A 25,316-nucleotide genomic window follows, 5' to 3' on the forward strand; every position below is an offset into this window, starting at 1 on the left:
ACAGCGGCAGAAGACCGCACCAGGTGCCACTTCTGACAGCTAAGAGCAGGAAACTACTGTAATGCTGCGTACACACGGTCAGATTTTCCGATGAAAAAAGTCAGATGGACTTGTTTCATTGGAAATTCTGATCGTGTGTGGGCCCCATCTGACTTTTTTCCATCGGAGTAAAAAAATAGAACGATGGAAAAAAATCCGATGGAAAACTCAGATCGTCTGTGTGGAATTCCGTCGGAGAAAAATCCACACATGCTCAGAATCAAGTCGACGCATGCTCGGAAGCATTGGATTTAATTTTTCTCGGCTCGTCGTAGTGTTTTATGTCACCGCGTTTTGGACGGTCGAAATTTAGTCTGACAGTGTGTATGCAAGACAGCTTGAACGGAATTCTTATGAAAAAATCCATCGGATTTTAGACCATTGGATACTCCGATCGTGTGTACGTAGCATGAGGCTACAATTCGCATAGGCTCACCATAATTGGACAATAGAAGATTGGAAACATCTCGCCTGTTCTGATAAGTCTCGATTTTGGGTCCAAAGTTCGGATGGTAGGGTCAGAATTTGGCTTAAACAACATGAAAGCATAGATCCATCCTGCATTGTATCAACGGTTCAGGCTGGTGGTGGTGTAATGGTGTGGGGGATATTTTCTTGGCACACTTTGGGCCCCTTAGTACCAACTGAGCATCGTTTAAATGGCATGGCCTACCTGAGTATTGTTGGTGACCATGTCCATCCGTTTATGACTACAGTGTACCCATCTTCTGATGGCTATATGTATAATTAGCGCCATATTCAATATATGTGTGAAATCAATATATAAATGAAATAATCAATGTAATTAGCCTACTAATAAGCTTAACATGATTGCTGCCAACACCACTTAGAAAAGTGTTTCTCAATTCAAGTCCCCAGAGCACACCAACAGGTCATGTTTTCAGGATTTACCCCAGATGAAATGGCTGTGGTAATTACTAAGGCAGTGAAACTGATCAAATCACCTGTGCAAAATAATGGAAAGCCTGAAAATTTGACCTGTTGGTGCACCATAAGGACTGGAATTGAGAAACATGTGACTCTCAATAAATAACAAAACAAAATACAGGCGGTTCCCGAGTTACGAACAAGACAGGGACTGTAGGCTTGTTCTTAAATTGAATCTGTGTGTACAGAACAGGAACATTTTTTAAGTGTAGCATCAGCCAAAAAATCTATTTTTAAGCTTTTTGGAAAACATAGGGAAGGGTTATCACCCCTGTAACATTTGTTTTTTCACCTCACTTTCTGTTCCAGTGACAATTGGATTTTGACAATTTGGGGTTATTAGCGAAACAAGGATTGGTAATAAAGCATCAGTGGAGAGGAGACACCTTTTTCCCATACTAACTCTTAGGCCCCGTACACACGTCCGAGAAACTAGACGGGCAAAACACATAGTTTTGCTCGTTGAGTTCCTTGTGAAGCCGCCGAGGATCTCGGCGAGCCAAGTTTCCTCATTGACTAACGAGGAAATAGAGAACGCGTTCTCTATTTGGCTCGACGAGTTCCTCGTCGGTTTCCTCGGCCAGAAGTGTACACACGACCGGGTTTCTCAGCAGAATACGGCTCCGATTGAGTTTCTGGCTGAATTCTGCCGAGAAACTCGGTCGTGTGTATGGGGCCTTACAGGAGAGAATTTCCCTTCCTAGGGGTAAATTTCCTCTCACTTCTTGTTGTCTCCCTCCATTTGTAAGTAGGAGTAGTTTTTAAGTCAGATGTTTGTACAGTAAATAGGGGACCGCCTTTATAGTGTAGCACAACCAAAAACAATGAAATAATGTCCAAATAACAAAATTCCACCGTTGTACAGCTTTCAGTGACAGTTCATAAATTTCCAGGGACTTTAGTGACCACCATTTCTAGGTGAAATGCCTGCTCATCTCCAAAAATGTACCCCACTACAGAGTCACACGCCCTGTGATTGTATCTCTCAGGATGCCTCAGGAAAACAACTCCTGTTGTTGTTCCTGGACAAGATAGACCTCCTCCCAGGTTGTCACTATGTAGACCCCACTGTAGAGTCGCACACGCTTGGTGTAATATCACTCAGGATTTGTCAGAAACATGAATCCTCATATCAGTCTATCTAGACGGCTCGGCGTTCCTCCCAGGATCTCATTCAGTCATGTGTGGCCATATAAAACAAAGGCAAACCATAGTGCTCTATGCTAATAACATTTATTACAACTATAACTCAGGGATAAAATACTCACATACAAATGTGAAAAACATGTGTGTCATCACAAATGATGTGAATGGAGAAAATAAGTCCTGAGTGGCGACACCTCACACCTGTACGCGTTACGCTCTCTGATGAGCTTCTTCAGCAGGTCATTTGAGTATTTTATCCCTGAGTTATAGTTGTAATAAATGTTATTAACAGAGAGCACTATGGTTTGTGTTTGTTTTATATGGCCATACATGACTGAATGAGAGGTCCGAGCTGTCTAGGTGCACTGTGATGAGAATTTGTGTTCCCAATAATTCCTGAATGATATTACACCAAGCGTATGTGACTCCATTGGGGTCTACATGGTGAGAACCTAGGAGGAGGTCTATCTTGTCCAGGAACACACAGAAGGAGGAGATATTTTCCCGAAGCATCCTGAGAGTCACAATCACAGGCGTGTGTGACTCTGTAGTGGGGTACATTTTTGGAGGTGAGCAGGCATTCCAGCTAGAGGTGGTGGTCACTAAAGTCACTGTAAATTTATGAACTATCACTGAAAGTTGCACAATGGTGGAATTTTGTTATTTGGACAGGATAATGCACCATATCACAAAACTTAAAGCGAAGGTTCAGCCGATTTTTTTGCCCGGTTCCCTACTGCACATGCGCGAGTATCACGGCGCGGCGTCACTGGTCCCCGCTCTCTGCTGGGAACAGTGTTTCCCAGAAGACAGTGGGGGGGGGGTGACGTAAAGGGGCCGGACTCCCGCGGGAGTCAGAACCAGGAAGTGGTGAAGATACCTGTCTTAGGCAGGTATCTGCACCCCCCCTCCCCCTGAAAGGGGCCAAATGTGACAACAGAGGGGGGGAGGGTTCCAAAAAGCGCAGGTTCACTTTTTGTGTGAACCACTGCTTTAAATCGTCTCACGATGGTTTCCTGAACATGACAATAAGTTCTCTGTACTGCAATGACCTCCACAGTCACCGATGCTGTGTCCCTATGTACAAGAGACACAGATCAGTCTTCTCTCTCCCTGACAGCATGTGGAGCTCTGTGTTTACACACAGAGCTCCAGGTCCCTGCTGTCACCGCCAATCGCGTGTACCCGGCGGACATCGCGGCCGCCAGGTACACGCATCGGCTTCCCAGCGATGCGCCGGCACAGTGTTTACCCACTGCGCGCCCCCCAGTGGCGCGCCCGGGTAATGCACAGAAAAAGACGTCCAAAGACGTCCACTCGGCACTTGAGAGCCGCGCTGTAGACGTCTTTTGTCTATAGCGCGGATCTCAAGTGGTTAAAGGAACCTATTTAGAAAATAAAAAACTAACCTTTACAACCCCTTTAAAGGCAGTCCTGAAGACAAAAGGGGTCCAACCCAGTACTAGCAAGGTGTACCTAATAAAGGGGCTAGTGAGTGAATATTTTCTGCATAAAGTTTGGATGATGGTTGTGGTGCTGAGGCACTTCAGAGATTAGCCGGAGAGTACATGAGTTACAGCTCAGCTTCACATGCATTTCTGTACTTCAGTGAATGAATTTGTACTACCAGGTCTTTTATTGGCAATTTGTTTATTAATGTTGCGTCTAGTGGTAACCCTTTTTATCTCTGCCTCTTGATTGAGCAAGCAAGTCTTTTTTGTCAGGATTATACAAGCTAAATATATTTATTTAGTCTAAGGCACATGAGAAATAACCTTCATACAGCTTCTCATGCAATTATTTTTAACATTTTGAAGTCTTTGAAACTCATTCAGCACTGTGGTGCATTTGGATAATTGGGTTTCATATGATTCATCTGAAAATCCATTTGAACAGAGTGGTTTCTATAGGCATATTTTAGGTTCTGTGCACATGGATGCTGGATGCTAACAAAGTGATATTAATTAAAAAAAATAAAATAAAATCAAGCAACTCAAAGAGGTGGGGGGGTGGGGCTGTTTCCCGGAAGACATATTGTAGTGAAAAAGATCTGTTGTGGTAATAAACATGTGGAAAGAAGGAGGTGTCTTGTAGTCATAACAAACTTCTGAGGACAGAAAGTGTGTTACTGGCAGGCTCATCAAGTGAACATTTAAAAAAAAAAAAGCTACCTGTAATTCAAATTCCCCAATGGGGTGTGATGGCGCTAAGGATTGTTCTTGCATTTAGATGCATTTTACTATATTACTATGTACAGGGCTTTTTTTCTCAATCAATAGGTGCTGGAACTTAACCACGACCTCACAAAACCCCTCCCCATCACATCAAATAGTGGGTGTGGTCAGTTAAATTTCACGAACAGTAGGAGGGTCTTAAAAGGGGCATGCCAGGATTGCATTACATACAGAGTACAGAGCTGTCATTTGTAAACACAGAAATCAGACATGGATAGGGGAGGTGGCGCCCGTGCCCGTCTATGGATGGGCCCCCACAGCTCTATAACCAATCACAGTGTTCCCATAGCACAGAGCCACTTGAAAAGATTCCGTACACAGTGTCTGTGAATCGTGCTGTCAGAGAACAATTCAGTTCACAGGCATTAATGGGTGCCTTGGCTCCTTGAAAGTTATTTTTGTAGTGGCGTTTATAAATGGCAATGCAGAGATTAACGTCCATCATATCAGCTTTTTTTGAACAATGGTGCTAGGCAAGTGGTTAAGGAGGAACAAATGAAATATAGGAGCAAATTTGTAAGAGGGTATGCTTTCAAAGAAACTGAATTTGGTTCAGCTTGCTGTTATCTGTTTACAACTGAAAAATCTGTTTTGGGTGGACTAATCCTTTAAACACTTTGCGCCCGCGCTATAGACAAATGACGTCTACAGCTCAATTGCCGGGAGGGTGTCCCTGGATGTCCTCCGTTTCCTAGTTCCCTGCGAAGCGCGGTGAGCAAGCATCGCAGAAAAGCTGTGCCCGCCGCATCATGTTGGTGCCAATGAGCATGCCTGGCGGCCGCGATGTCCGCCAGGTACCCGTGATCGCCATTTACAGAGCCAGGGACGTGGATTTCCACGTCCTGTCAGGGAGAGGAGACCGATGGTGTGTCCATTGTACATAGGGACACCGTTCGGTCACCTCCCCCAGTCAGTCCCCTCCACCCACAGTAAGGCCCCATACACACGATAGAATCCATCCGCAGATAAATCCCAGCAAATGGGTTTCTGCGGATAGATCCTATGGTGTGTACACGCCAGCGGATCTGTTTCCGCGGAGAAATCTCCTCTGGGATGGATTCCAGCAGATCGGATATTTGCTGACATGCACAACAAATCCATCTGCTGGAATCCATTCCAACGGATGGATCCGTTCGTCTGTACAGACTCACCGGATCCATCCGTCCAAAGGGATTCCCCGCACGCGTCGTAATGATTTGACGCATGCGTGGAATTCCTTATATGACAGCGTCGCGCCGGTCGCCGCGTCATAATCGCGGCGACGGCGCGACACGTCATCGCCAGAGGATTTCCGCGCGGATTTCAATGCGATGGTGTGTACACTCCATCGCATAGAAATCTGCGGAAATCTTTGAGAGGATTTATCCGTGGAAACGGTCCGCTGGACCGTATCCGCGGATAAATTCTCTTGTGTGTATGGGGCCTAAGAATCACTCCCAGGGAACACATATAACCTCTTGATCGCCCTCTGTTAAACCCTTCCCTGCCAGTCACATTTATACAGTAATCAGTGCATATTTATAGCACTGTTCGCTTTATAAATGTGAATGGTCCCAAAAAAGTGTAAAAGTGTCCGATCTGTCTGCCGCAATATCGCAGTCCTGACAAAAACGCAGATAACCGCCATTACTAGTAAAAAAAAATAAAAAAAATAATCATAAATATATACCCTATTTTGTAGGCGCTATAACTTTTGCACAAACCAATCACTATACACTTATTGCGATTTTTTTTTACCAAAAATATGTAAAAAAAACATATATATCGGCCTAAATTGAGAAAACCTTTTTTTTTTTTATTATTATTGGGATATTTATTATAGCAAAAAGTAAAAAATATAGTTTTTTTCTAAATAGTCATCTTTTTTTGTTTATAGCGCAAAAAAATAAAAACCGCAGGGGTGATCAAATACCACCAAAAGCTCTATTTGTGGTGAAAAAGGATGTCAATTTTGTTTGGGAGCCACGTCGCACGACCGTGCAATTGTCATTCAAAGCGTGACAGTGCTGAAAGCTGAAAGTTGGCCTGGACAGAAAGGGGGTGAAAATGCCCGGTATTGAAGTGGTTAATGTGTTTTACTGTCTTTTTTTTGAAAACCCATTTTAGAACTGCCAAAGGATACAGCTTTAATCTCTGGGCCTGTACAGAACAGCAAGCCTCTGTTTGCTAAGGACATGTGAAAAGACTGTGGTCAGTGACACTTTACAAAGCTTTACAAACGACTCTGAGGGGAAGCAAATGTTTCACTCTAATTTTTTCCTTTGGTCAGAACTGTCGCCTGAGGTAACAAGACTGTAGCAGATTTTGGCAAGTTTTGCTTTTGATAGAGCGCCTTTCTAGATATGAAAGGAAGTAGCTGTGATGTCTTTTTTAATAACTTTTATTTTCCTCTTCTTCTGTGAACTATGCAGGCAGAGGAAATTGTTACAAGTACCTTAGTGGATTTTAGACTTGGGGACTACTTTGAGGCTAAACTTGTTGTGGAAATAGCTTCCACTATAAAACTAAGAAAATAGAAGAAAATACTTTTTTTTCCGGATTATAGTTAAGAAAATGCAACAATTATGGGACCCTTGAAAGTATTTGTAAAATGGAAGATAATAGAGGAAGAACACAGTGCATGCTTAAAAGCTTTTTACTTTATAATCTTTTTTTCCTCAAAGGAAGATGCTGTAATTCAGTAGATAGATCCGAATCTAAATTCTGCAATATCAATGTAAAAAGTTTTATATTTATGAGATTTTTGCTCCTAGACAATTCTTGCGAATGTCCTACCTCCATATCTACATTTTGGATTCAACTGAGCACCCAGGGCTTCATCTTGTATGAGTATGAGGGTCACCCCCCCTTTTTTTTGCAATATGTGTATGTATACTGCCTGCTATTCCACACAAGTTGTCTTATGACCAACACGGTTCAAGGTCTGATTAGAGCCTTATTCTATCCAGGTTGTAGATATCCACAATTTCTACAGAGTAAGTAAACATAACAATTACATATTTTTCTTCCTGCCTAATCCCAAAGAATATTTTACCTTCCACTACTCTGCCTTTTCTCTCTCAAGACTTTGTATAGTATATAAACCTTTTAGGGCTGGTACTGATTAAAATTTTCGTGTTCGATTAATCGTTTCTGTTTTTTAAATTAGTGCTTGCTTAGTCTTACCAGAGAAGCTGAACATGAGCAGTTAAGGCCGGGTGATGACGTTGGCGCGCCGCTCCAGGCTCACGTAGGCCGCCGCCGGGTGGACCAAGATGGCCGCTGCTCCGGGAGCTAGGCCGAAGCCGCGGCCTTTCCTATAGCCGAGGCAGCAGTGGAGCTCCTGTGGATCATGTGGTGTGCCGATCCACATATGGTGACCCGTTCGGATCACGGATCATTTATGATCCATTACACCACTAGTACAGATCAAAAGAATTTTGATCGATCAAAAAATGTTACGATTAATCGAGGAATTAATCTTTAATTTCCACAGCCCTAAAAAGTTTGCCATAATAGAATCTAGGATTTGTTTAAAAAAAATGATAAGAAGAAAAGAGGAAAGTGCCACCTAAGTGCAGTATTAGAATAAACACTTTATTCTCAAGGATTAAGAACACTCACAGAATATGGAGTAAAGGCTCGCTTATCATGTTTAACAGCAGCATCGGCCTCTCATCACCGTTCCGTGGGAACCGTCAGGGATCCTGTCAGCTGTAGATGGTGTGGAGACAGCATAGACGCCTTGTGGAAACCATGAAGTCCAAACATGCTGTCTCCACACCATCTACAGCTGACAGGATCCCTGGCAGTTCCCACAGGATGGTGATGAGAGGCCGATGCTGCTGTTAAACATGATAAGCGAGCCTTTACTCCATATTCTGTGAGTGTTCTTAATCCTTGAGAATAAAGTGTTTATTCTAATACTGCACTTAGGTGGCACTTTCCTCTTTTCTTATATAGGGCCAGATTCAGGTACATTGGGCGTATCTCTGCGGCGGCGTAACGTATCCGATTTACGCCTGTCGGATCTAATGGATATCTATGCGTAACTGATTCTAAGAATCAGTCGCATAGATACGACGGGCCAGATTAGGACTTACGACGCCGTACATGGCGCTGCGCCGTCGTAAGTCCTTTAAGAATCTGGGCCTAAGTGTTTATTTTAATACTGCACTTAGGTGGCACTTCCCCGTTCTCTTCTTAGATTTTGCTACAGAGGTGGCCTATAAGGGTGGCAGCCACTGGTACACAATATAATGCTTTCTATTAGCTATGGACTATTGTATTTATGGACTTTGTAGACTGTTTTTTTTTTTTTTCATCCCCTGTCTTTACCAGTGCGTTATGTACTTAAGCTAGTTACTCACTCTCCATGCGCCAGAAGATTTCCATTAATACACTAATTTTTATTTTATTTTTTATATAGCGCCATCAATTTACACAGCGTTTTGCAAATACAGTAAATTGTCCCTGCCCTCAAAGAGCTTACAATCTAAGGCTCTTAACTTACATTCATATGTAAACATACTAGGGCCAATTTATCTACCAGCATGTCTTTGGAGTGTAGGAAGAAATCCACACACTCACAAGGAGAACATGCAAGCTCCAGTCAGGTAGTGCCATGGTTGGAATTTGAACTGATGACCCTAGTGCAGCGAGGCAGAAGTGATAGTCACTAAGCCATGGTGATATATATATTTAAATACTGTATTATTGTTTAAAATACACCGGAGGCTTTACTGTATACACCAGAGGCTGGATGAGCACCAGACTCCTTAACACGGGATATTATTTTTAACATTTTGAGTGTAATTCTACTTTTTTTTTTACATGAAAACTGTTATCATTTTACTGCTCCCATTGCCCCCGGACCTCTGGCCATGTCCTGTATACACCATACACTTTATACTATACTGTATTGTGTATTACCAAGATTATTTTTATATGAATGTAGCACTACCCCCGAAGGAGCTGCTGGTTTAGATTTGGGCCTGCCGTTACCTTACTGTTCACCATGCATGTCCTAGGGGTCCTTCTTGAAGAGTCACAAATGTCCACACCAACACTTGGTTTCTTTTTCTTCAAGGGTTTTATTAAACAAGTTCCATTAGAGGGATGGAGGGTTAGGGAAGATTCAGGTACCTTGCTTTGCGGATCACGGGTATGATCTTGGATCCAGAGGACAAACGGTTTCCACACTGGATTCAGCGACCACCGGATAGGCCTCTCTCACTGACCTAACAGCCGGTGCGAAGCTCGTTCTAAAGTCTCTGCCAAAGACTTGATGAATGCCGTTGAGACGTTACATGGTCCTCTGCCACAGGATCATGTAACCACACACACACTTTGCAAAGTTCCAAAGAAATTACATAGCTCACGGTGCCAGGATCTTTCAGTCAAACCAGCCGCACTGTGAGGTAGATTAGCCAGGATGTGTCCTCTAATTGAATCCTTAATTGTTCAGCTTCTTCCTGCAGGGAAGACAGCACAGGACCACCCCTGTACCAGTAGACCCCAGAAACTTCTGGGGTTACCCTCAGCAGCGGAGTGTCGGGCCAGCAGGCCCCGAGACCAAAAGTCTGCCAACACATCCCTGAGGCCAGGAGGACCATCGGGTCAGGATCGGAAGACCCGCCAGAACGATGTCTGCCCCTTAAGTATGCCTCCCCAGAATTCACAGTGGCGGGGACCACGCCACTGGGCTGCTTCTGGGCAAGAGGCACCCAATACACCCAGCCCATTGCATTTCCAATCCTGACTCCTGGTGACAGCAACACCCACAGTCAGGTGGAAGATGTGCAACGCAGCTGAGCTGGAAAAGAAACCCATAATTTGTCATAAAATTCTGAGCTAAACTACAGCTCAGATAACTAAATTTACAAATAGCGCCTACTCAACAGGAGCAGGGCGCTACATGAATAAATGGTTGTGAACAAATCATATGAGTTTGAAGATAACTGAAGTAAAGCTGGCACTCTGGATATATCATCTGTGGTCTTTATTGTATCATGACAAGTATAAAAACTATGCGTTTCGGCACAAGCCTTGTTCACAGCTCTAATCATCTGAGTTTCCATTATTTCTTATGGGGAAATTTGCTTTGCTATATGAGTGCTTTGGATTAAAAGAATGTTTCTGGAACGAATTATGCTTGCAATCCAAGGTATTACTGTATATGATGTACAGTATAACTTTTTCTCTTCGAAGAAATAATAAAAACATATTCATCAGTAAAAACAGCCAACACATTTGGGGGTTGGAAAAAACTGTCCCTTCGTCTGGGCTTTAATTAAAACAGGAACCATGTATAGACTGAAAATAGAGCTTTCCTGTGTGAATCTGTGTAGGAAAGCTAATTGCTGGATCAAGAAAGTTACTGGCAAGCAGGATTAGCGTGAGCAAGCAAGATTGTCATATATTGATGACAGCACATTAGAGAGTTGACCACTGTTGTCACAGGTGACACTACTCTATTTTAGTTAGGAGTAGAGTTGAGCTGACACCTGGATGTTCGGGTTCGGCGGGTTCGGCGGAACTTTGGAAAAAAGTCTGGGTTCGGGACCCGAACCCGAACCACATAAAAATAAACTTAGAACTGTCCCTGCGCAAAGTGTCATTTCTGAAAGGAAAAAAAGTCATTTAAAACCGGCTTTGCTGCTATAATGAATTGTCGGCTTCGGCAATTCAGAGAGGATTCATTTATAAAAAATAAAAAAAATAGCGTGGGGGTTCCCCCAAATTCAATTACCAGGCCCTTCAGGTCTGGAATGGATATTAAGGGGAACCCCGCCGTCAATTTAAAAACAAAATGATGCTGGGTTCCCCCCAAATATCCATTCCAGACCCTTCAGGTCTGGTGTGGATTTTAAGGGGAACTCCACCCCAAAATCCACACCAGACCCTTATCCGAGCACGTTAACCTGGCCGGCCGCAGAAAAGAGGGGGGACAGAGTGCGCCCCCCCTCTCCTGAACCGTACCAGGCCACATGCCCTCAACATGGGGAGGATGTCCCCATGTTGATGGGGACAAGGGCCTCATCCCCACAACCCTTGCCCGGTGGTTGTGGGGGTCTGCGGGCGGGGGACTTATCAGAATCTGGAAGACCCCTAACAAAGGGGACCCCCAGATCCGGCCCCCCCCTATGTGAATTGGTAATGGGGTACACTGTACCCCTACCATTTCACAAAGGAAGTGTAAATTCTTGTAAAAAAAACACACAGACACCGTAGAAAAAAGTCCTTTATTAATAAAAAAAATAAAAAAACTCCTGTGGTGATAATCCACTCGTTCCCGGCTTCCTGCTCCAACGCTGTCCTGATCCAGCGACGGGTGCGGGTGATCTCCAGCGATGAGAAGATCCATCCATCCAGAGCACAGCATTGCCGACCTCCTCTCACCGCTGGACACAGCCCAGCGAATGACGCGCTGAAGCTGTGTGACATTTCTTATACAGGGGAAGCAGGGCCACCCGTCATGTGACCCCGCACCCTCTGACGCACCCTCTGCTACGTCACTGGGTAAGCCCAGTCTTCCCCCTTCCCCAGGGGTCACGTGACAGGTGGCCCTGCCTCCCCTATATAAGAAATGTCACAGCTTTAGCCGCTCATTCGCTGGGCTGTGTCCAGCGGTGAGAGGAGGTCGGCGATGCTGCGCTCTGGATGGATGGATCTTCTCATCGCTGGTGATCACCCGCACCTTTCGCTGGATCAGGACAACGTTGGAGCAGGAAGCTGGGAACGAGTGGATTATCACCGCTGGAGTTTTTTTCTTTTATTAATAAATGACTTTTTTCGACGGTGTCTGTGTGTGTTTTTTTTTTACAAGAATTTACACATCCTTTGTGAAATGGTAGGGGTACAGTGTACCCCATTACCAATTCACATAGGGGGGGCAGGATCTGTGGGTCCCCTTTGTTAAAGGGGTCTTCCAGATTCTGATAAGCCCCCCGCCCGCAGACCCCCACAACCACCAGGCAAGGGTTGTGGGGATGAGGCCCTTGTCCCCATCAACATGGGGACATCCTCCCCATGTTGAGGGCATGTGGCCTGGTACGGTTCAGGAGAGGGGAGGACCGCACTCTGCCCCCCCCTCTTTTCTGCGGCCGGCCAGGTTAACGTGCTCGGATAAGGGTCTGGTGTGGATTTCGGGGGGAACTCCACGCCATTTTTTTTTATTTGGGGTGGAGTTCCCCTTAAAATCCACACCAGACCTGAAGGGTCTGGAATGGATATTTGGGGGGAACCCTGCATCATTTTTTTTTAAATTGACGGCGGGGTTCCCCTTAATATCCATTCCAGACCTGAAGGGCCTGGTAATTGGATTTGGGGGAAACCCCACGCTATTTTTTTTATTTTTTATGAATGAATCCTCTCTGAATTGCCGAAGCCGACAATTCATTATAGCCGCAAAGCCGGTTTTAAATTACTTTTTTTTCCTTTCAGAAATGACACTTTGTGCAGTGCCATTACATAGCCGAACCCCCGAACCCGAACCCAAACTTTCAGCAAATTATTCGGGTTCGGGTCCAAAAGAAAACAAAATTTGGTACGAACCCGAACTTTACAGTTCGGGTTCGCTCAACCCTAGTTAGGAGAGGAGATCAGAGAGAAACAATGTTCGAGAGAAGTAGAGAGTTGGGAGGAAATGAAGTCTGTACTCTCTCTTCCTCCAGTTAAGATAGTTAACCTGCCTGGCGGTATTCCCGAGTCTGACTCGGGGTTAGATTTTCCTGCTGCGAGCGGTAACCCCGAGTCAGACTCGGGCTTGCCTCGCTAGATTCACAGGCTTGGTTTACTTACCTTGTCCCTGGATCCAGCGATGCCACCGCGCTGTGTGAGCGAGCGGGACCTCGCTCGATTCACACAGCGTCCTCCTGTGCCGCGGATCTCCGTTCCCTGCGACGTTACGACGCACGGGGACGGAGAACGGCGCCAAATTCAAAAAAGTAAACAAACACTTTACATACAGTATACTGTAATCTTATAGATTACAGTACTGTATGTAAAAAAAACACACACCCCTTGTCCCTAGTGGTCTGTCCTGTGTCATGCATGTCATTTTATATAATAAAAACGTTTCTTTCTCCCTGCAAACTGTAGATTGTCCATAGCAACCAAAAGTGTCCCTTTATGTCAAAAATAGTTTTAGATCAGCTAAAAAACAGCGATAATAAATTACAATCACTTGCAGAATTGTGCGATAGCGATTTGTGGGGAAATTCGTCATAAAAAAAAAAAAATAATGACAGCAACAATTCTGCAACTGAGCAAATTTCAGTGATTTTGATTTGATTACATTATTGAATAATTTTTATTATAATTATATTATTATTTGTTATAATTATTTATTATATTATAATTTATAATTTTGTTTTTAAAAAAATGTCATACCCGGGATGCCTATTAGAATCTTGTTTGGTCAGATTAAAGTGAGTTATTTCTAAAAATTACAGACCTACAATATAAAACGCCAAATTTCCTTGCAAATAATGGTACCGCTTTCAGCATGTTTTTTCTGAAAGAATCATACTGCCAGGGAGGTTAAAGGGTCACTAAAGGAAAAAAATTTTTTTGCTGAAATGACTGTTTATTGGGTATAGAGACATAAAAGTTAACTGATTGCTTTTAAAAATGATTAAAAACTGAATTTAATCTATCATATAATGTGCCTCTAGATTCACTTTCGGTTTTAAAGGACATACATGAAGTTCCGGGTGAGAGGTGAGTCGGGAAGACTCACAGAACAAAAACAAACAAATCCAGGGCAGTGTTTTGTTTTTATAATGAATCTGATTGGTTCTGAGGAGTTTTAGACACACAGTAATGACAGCTTAGACCACCGTGAAAATCTCCCAGTATGATGGTTATAAGGAAACAGGCAACCAGGAAGTGTGGAGATCACAGCAGAATTACAGCTACTTCAAAGCAAAAACGAACAATGAGGACATGAAACCAGGACTGCAGTAAGGTAAAGGAAGCTATTTAGCTAAAAAAAAAAAATATCCTTTAGTGACCCTTTAATGTCAGTTTTGCATTATGCTCAGGCTGAATTCAGCTTCCATAAGATTAGATGAGTGACATTTTAAAACTCTTTACAGATGTTGCCTTTTGGACTGTGATCAAAATATAACAGTTGTTTAGTGATGGGTTGGGATTTTGCATTAATTACGCTAACTACACAATCTGTATGCTGTTGATGGGAGAAGGGACATTTCATGAATTTTGCCCACAGCAGGAGTATCCAGGATGAGAAGATTATTTTGAGATTTGCAATGAATATTTAAGAACTGTCACTGACCCCCCAGTTTATTGCTGTGTTAATTGTCAGGAAACTGACTTGATGTATGCATGATTTGGGCATATATAAATGTTCTCTAAATGCACATTTGTTAGGGAATCATCCTAATTAGGAAGAATAAGATAAACATATGGTGCATGTTGTTTTCCTCTGATAGAACCATGGGCTTCAGCCATGCCAGCCTTGGGGTTTGATTAACACACAATTAAATATTCATGATATGTCACATAGATGTATGAAATACATTTACCATCATATGTTCTGTATATCCAGTGATGTGGACAAGGACATGGCTTATAGAATGAGCTAGAGGTAATATTATTCTTATTGTCACTATTATTATTATACTATTATATATATCACCAGAGCTTTTTTTCTCAGAAAATAGGTGCAGGAACTCAACCATGACCCCGTTCAGATTTCACGAACAGTAGAAGGGTCTTAAAGGGGCATTAAATACCGGGATTGCATTACATACAGAATGCAGAGTTCAGGGGGTTACACACAGAGTGCAGATCTGTCACTTGTAAACACAGAAACCAGAATTCGGTGTTTACAAGTGATTTTGGTGAACAGGCACCAAAGGGTCTGAGCCAGAGGTGGTGGAACCGAGTTCCCCCAAGTTCCTCCTGAAAAAAAAGCCCTGATTGTCACTATTGTCTTTTAAATTTTTACTACTGCGAAAGTTGTTATTGCCATTGCTGAGCATGGCCACAACTGCGCATTTGCTGTCCACATGTCATGATTGCTCATTTGTTGCACACATTTTCCAACAATTGCTTCATTGTATCCTAGGTATTGACATGAACAACATTTGTTTTCCTCTGTATTGTCAATGTATCAGTATATGTATTGTTACTGTAATGTCATTGTATAAGTCATTGCTATTTTTCAGAAGACCACATTATTGATCAATGTAATCTCTTGCAGGCCTGTCATTATCTGACCACAACACTGTTAATAGCATATTTGTAAATAACATGCTCCTACAAATTAAATTAAATCCCCTCTTTAATTTTGTTACCCCCTCCTCTTGTTCCGGCCCTCACCTCGTCTTTATCTTAGGCTCACCACCTCTGGAAAATTCAAAGGAACGTATAACGTGCTGAAGCCTGTTAGGAAAGCTTCTGAAATGTTGTTTTATTAGTAAACTGCTAATGCTGTATCTAGAATATACAAGACTATAGCCAGTGTAACTGCGAACAGTCTAAATGGAGATGGAGAATTCAGATATTGTATTTCTTCATGGCTTTTGTTGGTCAAAACTAACTCTTATCAATATAAGACATGAAGTGAGAAATGTTTAATAATGCATTACAAAAGACATCGGAGAAATTGCACAATGCATGTAAAAAAAAAAAAAAAAAATTACCAGTTTACTTACCAGCCAGCCTGCAACAAACCAAATTGACCCTAACAGTTCACATTAAAAACACATTTCACACATTTGAAAATACATGCATAAGCTGCATTGAGTGGCCACCACCGTGTACTGCAGTACCAGCTCTATAATGTTATGCCTCGTACACACGACCGAGATTCTCGGCAAAAACCAGCAAGAAACTTGCTGTTTTGTTTTTTTTTTGCAGAGGAAACCGGTCGTGTGTACATTTTTCGATGAGGAAACTGTCGAGGAACTCTTTTTCCTCGACGGGAATGGAGAAAATTGGCTTGTCGAGTTCCTCGACAGCCTAACAAGGAACTCGACGAGCAAAACGATGGGTTTCGCCCGTCAAATTCCTTGGTCGTGTGTACGAGGCCTAAGAGTCGATTTGGTCTGTTTCAGGCTGACTGGTAAGTGAGCTAGGAATTTGTGTTGGTTTTTTGACATGCGTTGCCCTTCTCTGTGCTCCTTGATGTAAAGGCCAGTTATAAGTTGGGGTGGTTACCATTTGCTTGTATGGTGAATTGATGTAAGGGCGCACTGGATACCTTTGCTGCCATTGTGCTATTGCTGGGTGTCCAGTGCATTTCTGTAACTTTAAGGAGGGATGGGCTCCCTCCAGGCATACCTGCCCTTATTCTATTGATTATTATTATATTTCTGCTCCAATTTTGGATGAATGAGCTCTGGAGGCACAGCAGACAGCAGCAACGTCAATCTGGGAGTAGTGTACTGTTAAATTCATTAGCAGATTTAGATAACCAACTGAAGCCAAGCTCCAGCTCACACTTTATAATCAGTTATCTTTTTGGGATAAATAAATACAAGCTGATCATTTTAACCACCCCTGTCAGTGTTAAGTGGTTTGTCTCAGCCATGTAAATTGATACATTCTGCTGGAGAGCTTAGGCTTTTGAAAAACAGACTTGCTGGCTCTAAGAATTGGTAAGCTGCAATACAAAAAATGTTTTCTTTTGGGCTAGTTCTGTGCAGCGATGTGTATAATTACGTACTGAATAAAAGGTGTAGAAACCTTTATTTTTGGTAATACCTAGACTACAGAGGAGCAGTTTACTGTACTGTATCTGTTGAAGAACAGTGTTATCAGCTTGGGGCAATTGTTTTAGGACTACAGAACACCTCTCATCATCTTAACAAAATGCAAACTGATAAGAGCCAGCAGAGACAAAAAGAACAGGATTTTATAAGATCACAAGATTTCTGACATGATCAATTGATATTTTTAGCCCCTATTAAACAGAAAAAAAAACGTCCAATAGTATAATTACTAGACAAAAAGAAAACTTCCTCGTTAGGGTTTACATACACTTTAATTAGTGTTTTGGACAATAAAACCATGTTTGATGTTTTTCCAAATGATTAAATTTATTAAGACTCCAAAAAAAATTGTTGTTCACATTTTATTTGTTGGAAAAAAGATTTGGTAGCATTCTTTCAGAAAAGCAGTAGTGTTTTTTAATGATTAGGTAGATGGATACAAGTTTTTAAAGTAGTTGTAAACCTCAGACATGAAATATGAACAAAGCACATTATTCTATACTTTGTACTTGCCTCTATCCAAAGCACAGAGTGCAATTTCTCTCTGCAGCCTTGTTCCTCTGTTATAAATATCAGGTTCCTCTGACACCAAGAGATAAAAAGGTGACAGGGAGAAGAGCTTCTGCACACAGCCTGTGATTCATATCCTTAGCTCTGCGTGTTTTCCATGCACTGTGTGAATGGAGTATGTCCTTTCACTCCAATCAGGGCTCAGAGCTTTGCTCACCGTGATCTGCATTATGAGACTTCAGATCCCCCGCCCCCTGCTACCAGAGCTGAGAAAAAGAAAATCCTTTGATCTGTGTGTTTTTAGATGGGTCTACAGTAGAGAATGCTGCAGATAAACAGGTCCAACTTATGGAGAAGGATTTGTTTAATCTCTGTGTGTCATCTAAATCCTCGTACACACGACCGAGAAACTCGACGGGCGAAACACATCGTTTTGCTCGTCGAGTTCCTTGTTAGGCTGTCGAGGATCTCGGCGAGCCAAATTTCTCCATTTCCTTCGAGGAAAAAGAAGACATGCTCTCTTTTTGGCTCGACGGGATCATCGACAGTTTCCTCGTCGAAAAGTGCACACACGACCGGTTTCCTCGGCAAAAAAAACAAAACAGCAATTTTCTGTTTTTTGCCGAGAAACTCGGTCGTGTGTACAAGGCCTGAGACTGGTCACTTCACTGGGAATATGTAAGCGTTTACAAGCAGGTAGACTTGGTTATTTGCACTGTATTGACAGATGTCCATATCACATTATGGGATTAAAAAAATAACTCATACATTACTTACCGAATGACTAGTAATTCCACCCAGACCCTGACAAATGCAGGTAAGGGACCAAAGGCCTCCAGTATATATGTATAATGACCACCCGATTTTTTTATGCATGTTCCAAGTTCAGCATAACTAAGAGCACCTGTTATGCAAGAAAAAATAAAAGCACATCAGTTTGTTTCTATGGTAAACAGCTTCCAAAAATAAAGTTCTCAGTTACTAAAAAAAGTGACTAATATAGAGATAATGCACAACAACAGCATTATGTATTTAGAAGGAAAATGATTCAGTACAATTTTATTCTACTTGTTTCCTTGATGAAACCTCCTATTTCACAAGAACCGCAGTATGAACATGTTGTTTATTATACGTGGTCAACTAAGTGACCACAAATTAAAGCGGGGGTTCACCCTATCAACGCAAAAAAAAAAAAAATTTTTTTTTCTTTTACCATAAAATCAGGCATTGTAGCGCGAGCTACAGTATGCCTGTCCCGATTTTTTTACCCCCGTACTCACCTTGTACTCGTACATCGAAGATACCGGGGAATGGGTGTGCCTATGGAGACGGAGGATGATTGACGGCCGGCTCTGGCGCGTCACGCTTCTCCGGAAATAGCCGAAATAGGCTTGGCTCTTCACGGCGCCTGCGCATAGCCTGTGCGCAGGCGCCGTGAAGAGCCGAGACCTACTCCGGCTGTCTTCGGGGAGAGTGACGTGCCAGGGCCGGCCGTCAATCATCCTCCCTCTCCATAGGCACGCCCATTCCCCGCGGGAGCCGAAATCTACAATCTATGATTACAAGGTGAGTCCGGGGTTAAAAAAATCGGGACAGGCATACTGTAGCTCGCGCTACAATGCCTGTCTTGATGGTAAAATCAAGTCAGAGAGGGTGAACTACCGCTTTAAGGAAATGTTGGAATTTTGTTTACTAATCACTTCTTTTACAATGTCTATAACAAATAGACCGTGCTACTAAAAACAAAACTAACGTCCTTTCATTATTTGTATGTAGGGGACGTATTTACTCATTACATATCCATCCTTATGCCGCGTACAGACGGTCGTTTTTTGTGATGAAAAAAAACAACGTTTTTGAAAACGTCATTTAAAATGACCGTGTGTGGGGAAAACATTGTTTTATGTCTTCTGAAAAACGACAAAAAAAAAATTCGAACATGCTCGAATTGTTTGTGTCGTTTTTCAAAACTTCGTTTTTTGTGTCAATGAAAATGATAGTGTGTGGGCAAAACAACGTTTCAAAACGACGTTTTTAAACCCGCACATGCTAGGAAGCAAGTTATGAAGCGAGCTTCAATGGAAAAGAGTGCTGAACGTAACCGCGCTTTGCTAGAGCATTTTGAAAAAACGATGGTGTGTAGGCAACGTCGTTTTTAAAAATGAAGTTTCAAAAACGTCGTTTTATTTCATGATTCAAAACGTCGTTTTTTTTTTCATCACAAAAAACGACCGTCTGTACGCGGCATAAGTGTTCTGTTTGTGCCTTGTTGTTTCTTTTATGTCACTGCCAGACTAACAGACATTGAGGTTGATTTACTAAAGGCAAAAACAATGTGTACTTTGCAAGAGCAGTTACTCCAGAGCTTAGTAAATGAGCAGAAGCTCTTCTGACTTTAATCATCCAATCATTTGGAAGCAAAAATGCTTTTATTTTCCTTGCACGCAATTGGATATTCTTTGCAAAGTGAAGCTTTACCTTATTTACTAAGCTCTGGAGCAATTGCAGATTTTTTTTTTTTTTTACTTTATGGCAAGAAATAGTTTCTCTGTTACAAAATCGAATAATTTCATTTTTTATAAGACTCAATAAAGTGCAGCACAACCACAACACATCTATAACAACTAAAGTATGTGAAACTGAAAATCAAAATGCTCTAATAAATGATTAAAGTAATGTAGAACATACATATGAGGCTTAAACAAGCTATAAAGCACAAATAGTCTATATGCATATATATTAGGGCTGTGCAAATTAACTTTTAATTAATCGATTAATCTTTAATTTTTTTGATCGATCAAAATCTTTTGATCGATTAAAATTCTTTTGATTGGTACTCACCTCTCCGCCGGCTTCTGGGCCTTCAGGGAGTTCCGTCGGACATCCAGTAACGTCACGGACACCGGCGGGGCTTGCCGTGTCCATCTGAAGGGCTCCTTTGCTGTGCCTTCATATCTGCATGCCGGCGGGACCTTACTATCTGCCACACGCAAGGGCTGTTACACTTCCCTCTATCAACCTGGGATTCTACAGCCATCCACTGGGAGTTGTGATAGTTCCCTTCATGGGACATCTACATGCCGACGGACTGATGTCAACCCCTCCTCATCTGGATTCAGCAGTGGTATCGTTGTACACATTTTTATACCAGTATCATACTTGTTTTTATGACTGCTTTTGGTACCATTTGGTATTACACGCACCATTTTTACAGTTTATGTAGCTACATCGATTTTATCTCCAGTGCAATATTTATTTGGTTACCTACTTGAAGATCATAAAAGTTTTAATGCTATTCCCATCGAGCGCTGCCTTTGTTTGTTTTTTGTATCCTGCTATCCATTTTTCCAGTTGTTGGTAGCTGCACTGGGAATCAGCCTGCAAGGAGATCAGCTAAAACTAGTTGGATCTGTATGTGCTTTATAATTAATCGAAATTAGTCGATTAATCGATTTAAAAAAAAAACGATTAATCGGACAGAAAAATTTTGATCAGTAACAGCCCTAATATATATATATTACAAATATTTATAGATACAAAAAAAGTGTGTAAAAATCTCTCAATAAATGTTCCTTATGCTTGTGTTCTCAAAAAAACGGTCTTTCATGAAGAAAGTGTTTCGAACTATGTCTTAAACCCCAGTGTACCAGTAACTCAAACTATGACCCCTTACCCTCACACTTAGGCGCTTGTTCCAGTAGTTGGGTATTACAGCTATTAACTGCATAAAAAAAAAAAAAAAAAAAGTGAGCGGGCAGTTAAGTCATAATGTGCTAGTATGCATCGCATACTAGCACATTATGACAGACTTACCTAAAAATTAAGCCCTCCCCACTTAATGCCTCGTACACACAATCGGAATTTCAGACAAGAAAAGTTTGATGTGAGCTTTTGTTTGGAAATTCCGACCGTGTGTAGGCTCCATCTGACTTTTTCTGTCGTAATTTCTGAGAGCAAAAATTTGAGAGCTGGTTCTCTATTTTTCCCGACAAGAAAAGTTCTTGTCGGAAATTCCGTTTACTGCACGGCTCTGAAGGAGCTTCAGAGCGCATGCGCCGGTGATGTCATCCGCTGCATCTAAAGTAAATATCTCCTAAACAGTGCACATTTAGGAGATATTTACTGTACCTTTACTGTACCTTTAAATAAGCCTTATTATAGGTTTACTATAGGTGAAACTCATACAAGGGCATTTACTCCCACTTTAGTTCACAGGTATCTTCCGACCCACTGGCATAATGTGTAGTATTGCTTATGGCTATCACCATAAATACATGAAACAGATGGGGAGACTATCATGGTGCAGGTAACACAGTTTATTAAAAAGGATAAAATATAGTACACATCTAACATCCAGTGCACCAGATAGTTCACATGCAGCAACATTAGTGGTGATCATGGTCCCCTTAACCACTTAAGGACCAAGCTTCTTTCTGACACTTGTTGTTTACAAGTTAAAAACATTTATTTTTTTTACTAGAATATTACATAGAACCCCCAAACATTATACATTTATTTTTCTAACACCCTAGAGAATAAAATGGCAGTTGTTGCAATACTTTATGTCACACCGTATTTGCGCAGCGGTCTTACAAACACACTTTTTTGGGAAAAAATACACTTTTTTTAATAACAAATAAGACAACAGTAAAGTTAGCCCAATTTTTTTATATTGTGAAAGATAATGTTACACTGAGTAAATTAATACCCAACGCTTCAAAATTGCACCCGCTTGTTAAATGGCGACAAACTTTTAACCTAAAAAATCTCCATAGGCAATGTTTAATTTTTTTTACAGGTTGCATGTTTTGAATTACAGAGGAGGTCTAGGGCTAGAATTATTGTTCTCGCTCTACTGATCGTGGCGATACCTCACATGTGTGGTTTTAACATGTGGGCGCTGCTCACGTATGTGTTCGGTTCTGCACACGAGCTCGACGGGATGGGGCGCGTTTAAAAATTTGTTTTATTTTGACTTCTATTTTACCTTTTATTTAAATTTTTTACACTGTTCTTTTAAAAATAAAATGGTGTCACTTGTATTCCTATTACAAGGAATGTAAACATCCCTTGAAAAAATAATAATAAAAAAAAAAAAAAACAACATGACAGGACCTTCTAAATATGAGTTATGGGGTCAAAAAGACCTCAGATGTCATATTTACACTAAAATGCAATAAAAAAAGTCCCTTTAGTAGCTATGGGCGGAAGTGACGTTTTGACGCCGCGTCCGCCCTGCTACATTATAGAGACAGGTGGGGGCCATCTTCCCCTCACTCATCTACATACCCAGCCACCAGAAGCACCCGATCGCCTCTGCCGACCGCTCCTGTAAGTGCCAGAGGGCACAGGAGAGCGGCGGGAGTGATCTTGCGGAAAAGCCGCTGCAGAGACCACTTTTATCGGAAGCTGGACCGCCCGCTGAAGAAGAGGGTACCTGGGTTATGTGTAAGGGGGGGAACTAATGCGCAAAACCACTCTAGGACACTAAAACCTAATATTAATATATGAATAGGAAACAATAAAATAAATAAAATATGAAGGCAGCAGCCACTACTAAAAGATGCTCACGCACCAGCAACAATGTAAAGTATGGGGGGGTGTAATGGCGCTTGCCACTATTAACTTAATAATGGATAAAAATAATTAATAAAAATGTGTTTCACTCCTTATTCCTTAAAGAAACCTCCAAACATCAATTACAAATGATGAGAAGGATGAATACCGTGAAAAATAATGAATATCCAAAATAAGATTGACTAAAAACCATTAAGGTCATCAGACACTTTTCAAATAAATATCTCAAAATGATAATAAATAAAAGTGCGAAAATAAATCCTTCAGTGAATAAATAGTGACATCAAACATCCAGTGTGAAATATAATAAACAAAAAATGTTGCAAGAAAAAAATTGCAATAAAAAGAATATATCAAAAAAAGGGGGGGTCCATGTGCACAATCCCTGTGCTAAAAAAATTCAAACAAATAAATCAGTGCTTCAATAATGTTCAATAATGTTCAATAATGTTTTCAAACAGTGCGTAGTGTTTCAAAGAATAATAATCCTTTGGAAATACTTTATTTGGATTATTATTCTTTGAAACACTACGCACTGTTTGAAAACATTATTGAAGCACTGATTTATTTGTTTGAATTTTTTTAGCACAGGGATTGTGCACATGGACCCCCCCTTTTTTTGATATATTCTTTTTATTGCAATTTTTTTCTTGCAACATTTTTTGTTTATTATATTTCACACTGGATGTTTGATGTCACTATTTATTCACTGAAGGATTTATTTTCGCACTTTTATTTATTATCATTTTGAGATATTTATTTGAAAAGTGTCTGATGACCTTAATGGTTTTTAGTCAATCTTATTTTGGATATTCATTATTTTTCACGGTATTCATCCTTCTCATCATTTGTAATTGATGTTTGGAGGTTTCTTTAAGGAATAAGGAGTGAAACACATTTTTATTAATTATTTTTATCCATTATTAAGTTAATAGTGGCAAGCGCCATTACACCCCCCCATACTTTACCTGGGTTATGGCAGTTAACTGCTGCCATAACAAAAATATCCCTCTTCAAACAGCCGACGTATATGGTCGTTCGGCGGTCCAGAAGTGTTTAAGAATGAGCATCCTTGGATGAATTCTATAGCTGGCCAAAAGACACACAGATGGGCGCAATGATGTCACATGGCCCCTCCCTTTGATGCGTTTTGTCACGTGACAGTGACTTAATCATAGGAAAAACATTATTGTTCTATTGACGCACTGGAGTATAAACTGTATTGGTAGATCCATTTTAAGCAGCTTCTAACTTCAGCTTATTCAATTGAGCTTTGACAAAATAAAACCTGGAAGCTGATTGGTTTCTATACAGTACAGAACTGCACCAGATTGTGCACTCTCCAGTTTTAGTAAATCAACCCCGCAATCTTAGGACTAAAGTTACCTAATGACAATAGAGCAGGGGTCCTCAAACTACGGCGCACAGGCCGGATCCGGCCCGCCAGTGTGATTTACACGGACCGCAGACTGCCCCTTTAATATCGCAGCAATCCCCCTCCCCTCTACTACCTTTTTATCACACAAGATGAGAAACATGACAGGTCTGGACCTGTCATTCTTCGTGTCTTGTGTGATTGAGGTAGCAGAGAGGCGGAGTTCTGGGATGTTATAAAAGGGGCGGTAGTGTAATATCTATAGGGGATCTGTTATAGGGGGAGATCTGTGATGGGAGAGTCTGTGATGGGGGGGTCTGTTATGGGGGGCTATGTGAGGAGTGGAGTTTGTGTTGGGTGGGCATTGTGATGGGGGGAGTCTGTGATGGGGGGATCTGATATGGGAGCTTTTTGATGGCGGGAATCTGTGATGGAGAGGATTCTGTCATGGGGGATCTGTTATGGGGGTCTGTGATTGGGGGTCTGTTATTCTGGGCTTTTTGATGGAGAGGAGTTTGTGATGGGGGGTCTGTTATTGGGGGCTTTGTGATATTATTTGTGTTGGGGGGCTTATACTAGCCACAAAGGACTAGCTATGGCCTCGATTGCTACATAGGGTATGGTCAGAGTTAGTTTTAACGATCTACATTTTTTTTTCTTGCTAGTCTTCACACCCTCTTTACTTAAACGTTACTATGATTTAAAAAAAATTATAACATTGGATTGAAAAAAAAATGGGTTTGTAGAAGAATTATAAATTCATAA

General features: G+C 41.6%; 1 protein-coding gene across 1 annotated transcript in view; it reads right to left on the reverse strand.

Moving 5' to 3' along the window:
- Positions 1-25,316, reverse strand: part of SLC7A11 (solute carrier family 7 member 11) — a 361,100-nt gene that overhangs the window by 309,278 nt on the left and 26,506 nt on the right. Inside the window, 1 exon segment of the mRNA XM_040330993.1 lies at positions 18,377-18,503. Coding sequence (XP_040186927.1) covers positions 18,377-18,503 — 127 coding nt within the window.

The sequence above is a fragment of the Rana temporaria genome, chromosome 1, assembly GCF_905171775.1.
Source record: "Rana temporaria chromosome 1, aRanTem1.1, whole genome shotgun sequence".
NCBI lineage: Eukaryota > Metazoa > Chordata > Amphibia > Anura > Ranidae > Rana > Rana temporaria.